This window comes from Mandrillus leucophaeus, unplaced genomic scaffold, assembly GCF_000951045.1.
Source record: "Mandrillus leucophaeus isolate KB7577 unplaced genomic scaffold, Mleu.le_1.0 Scaffold78, whole genome shotgun sequence".
In the NCBI taxonomy this organism is placed as follows: domain Eukaryota; kingdom Metazoa; phylum Chordata; class Mammalia; order Primates; family Cercopithecidae; genus Mandrillus; species Mandrillus leucophaeus.
This window is the reverse complement of record NW_012108474.1, coordinates 2005123-2008086: the sequence shown is the minus strand read 5'-3', so window position 1 is coordinate 2008086 and position 2964 is coordinate 2005123. Positions and strand designations below refer to the sequence as shown.

The 2964-nt window shown below is 63.0% G+C and overlaps 1 protein-coding gene across 1 annotated transcript in view; it reads right to left on the bottom strand.

The window, feature by feature from the left end:
* The window catches only part of MAPK8IP3 (mitogen-activated protein kinase 8 interacting protein 3), a 61145-nt gene that overhangs the window by 14949 nt on the left and 43232 nt on the right, over positions 1–2964 (bottom strand). Inside the window, exons 9-11 of the mRNA XM_011967029.1 lie at positions 1372–1429; positions 858–1010; positions 102–156 (exon numbers count right to left, since the gene is read on the bottom strand). Of these exons, the coding sequence (XP_011822419.1) occupies positions 102–156; positions 858–1010; positions 1372–1429 (266 nt within the window). The remainder of the gene's footprint in view (positions 1–101; positions 157–857; positions 1011–1371; positions 1430–2964) is intronic.

Genomic DNA, 2964 nt, shown 5'->3' with positions numbered 1-2964 from the left:
TGAATGGTGACCGCCCCGCCTGTGATTGGTGAATGGTGACCGCCCCGCCTGTGAAGAGTGAAGAGTGGATGTACCGATTCTGTACAGAGATAGCTGCTTACATCCTCCGCCTCTTCTTTGGGTTCACGGCGGGCAATGATGGCCTCGGACTTCACTCTGCGGGAAAGGGAAGGAGGTAGGGAGGGTGAGGGCCTCCGGAACACACAGCAGGCAGTGCCTGCCCTGAACTTGTGTCCTTGTCTCTGTGCAAGGCTGGGGGCTCTCCCCACAGGGACCCCCGCAGCAGCTATCTGATTCAGGGCCCTGAACGCTTCTGCTGGTTCCCTGGGGGCAGGTGGCCCTGCGCCACTGCTGCACGAGTACCCTGAAGCCCAGCCTTCCGTCCTGGCTGCCTGGGAATGCAGAGGAGGGTGAAGAACAGGGGCCCTGGCTTGGCAAACCCAGAGCAGATCTGGGTCCCTTCTTGGGCAGAGGCATGGTCTCGGGGCCCCCACATGTCCTCTGCCCATCAGAGAAGGGCTGGAGCCCCAACATACAGCTCTCCAGGGACCGCGGCCAAACCTTGGCTGATGAAAGGGCTGGAGGAGTGGGATGGTGGGAGCTGCAGCCGAGCCCCACATGACGCCGTGCTGGGAAGGCACACACGAGACAGGCCCAGTGTGCGCTGTAGGAGGCTCAGGAGGAGACCACGGCCCCATTCAGCTAGTTGGAGTGGAGTGGCTGTGAGCTGGAGCTGGGGGTAGGCAGGCTGTGCACAAAGCCACTCGGGCTGGAGAACAGGCACTGGAGGCGGCAGGCACTCCGGAACCCTGAGGCCGGGGTCCCTCTGTGACCAGCTTTCCATGCCCCACCCTCACCTTTTCAGTTCCTCTTCCAGCTCCTTGATGCGGTTTTCCAGCTTGACTTTGGCCTGCTTGGCAGCCTCTAGCTCGCCCCTCAGCACCTCCTGCTCCCCGGACAGCTGGTCGACCTTGGCAATCAGGTCATTCTTCACCACATTCAAGGCATTTCTTGGAAAAAGCAGAAGGATGGGAGCGCTGCGAGCGCGGCATACGGGCACGTGAAGGGGCCTTCCCGGGGCGCCTGCACTTCCCCTGGAGAAGGCACAGCCTGGTCAAGAAGGTGGCTGAATGGGAGACCGTATCCCTATCTGAGCTAAACTCCACAGTCAGCCTCGTTAGAGGCTCCTGGAGATAAGCTTCCTAAAGAAACCAGGCGGAGCCCTGCTCCAAGTTCCTCCCGCCCCAGATGAGGACAGCTGCTGGCGATGGAGTCAGGTCCTCCCCAAGGCGCCCTCTGGCCCAGCTCGCTCTCCAGCCCTGGTGAGGAGGGCTGCCTCAGCCCCAGCACACAGGAGAAGGGCACTCTTACTTGGTTTCCAGAAGCTGTGAGTTTTCCAGTAGCAGATTCCCCACTTCTTTGCCCATTCCTGAAACAGAAGGTGTGGAGGTGTCACCTAGGCCCTTCGAGACAGGACCCTGATGCCGCCGCACCTGCCTCAGGACAACGCTTCTGAAGAGGGTAGCTGGCTGGGGGTGACGCCCGATCTGCAGGGAGCAGGGGCCATGAAGGGCGGGGCTTACGCCGGGCCCAGTCTGCGCACAGAGCAGGCTCCCAGGCCTTGGGGTGGTTCTTGTGTCCGACCAATGTCACAGGCCGGCTGGCCGGATGCAGGCCCCTGAATGGCCGCTGTGCTGCCACCTCAGAGCCCTCAGCAGGTCCGTCACCAGGCAGGCCCTCTCAGAGCCACCACCCTCAGGCGAGTGATGTTGGAGCCGCGGTGAGGGGACAGGTGGGCGAGGAGAGGCCTGGCCCTCACGGCAGGGCCAGCAGGGCTAGGATGCAGCGATGGGGCGCGGCTGTGAGGACAGGGCTCCCTGGCTCCCTGGCAGGACTGATGGCTCCTCTACCACCAGGCCCCAAGTGGACCTGGACTGAGCTCCCTGCAAGCATGCCCCAGAAACCCCAAAAGGATGGAAAGAAACTCCAAGGTCCTGCCCTCCCACACACGCCCCCACTGTCTCCGTAGTCAAGAGACAGCATCACACGCCTCTGCACCTGGACTCAGGGGTCCTGCCTGCTGTCTCTCTTATGACCTCCCTTGCCTCAAACATGGGCCTTCCTCCCCATAGGCAGGGTCTGCCCTGCACTTTTGGGGGTTCAGAGAGGCTGGGGCTGCCCTCCTCGGGCCTTCAAGTCTGTCCCTTGGGGGAAGTTGCCACCTCCCACAGCCCAGAGGCAGCCTGGACAGAGCGAGCTTCACCCAGGGCTGCCCCCCGACCCCGGCGGCCCCAACACCGTCCCCATCATGCAGAACAAAGCAAACAGCTCATGAAGCAGGAGACCATGTGGGGGTGGAGGAGCGACGCGCGCTGGAGCGGGGCCTCAGCCTTACCAAAGAAATCATCGCGCACTAGGGAGCCGTCCCCGTCCCACAGGAGATGGGCAACCAGGGCGGGAGGAGAGGGAGAAAGGGAGAGAAGAGAAGCGCGTTAAGCCCGTGTGGACAGCAGGCTGGGAGGAATTCAGAGCTGGGTCTGCTGGGTTAGGGTGGGTGCAGGAGGGAGTTACAGGGCAGGAGATGGGATGGAGCCAGCTACTCCTTCTGGAAAGTTTATCCTTGGGGTTCCATGAAGACTACCAGGCCAACGTCACCTGTGGGCAGGCAGCTAACAGCTCACCCCAAATGCTGGGCTGGGTGGGGCTGAGGACGGAAGGCACCCCGTGGGAACAGGCTGTGCCTGGAGGCTGGGGGGCTGTACCTGGACAGCCTCTGAGTGGTCCACCCCGCTCTGGGTGGGGCCTCGGAGCCTCCTGCTGTGCGGCCAGAGAGCAGGACTCAACCTGTCCACCCAGGTGGGGAGGGGGCCCCGGGCTGGGCTTGGTAGGGGCCTCAAGGACCCCTGACTTCTGGGGTGTGCCTGACAGTAGGGGAGGCCCCAGAGCTGGCGTTGGCCATGTCCC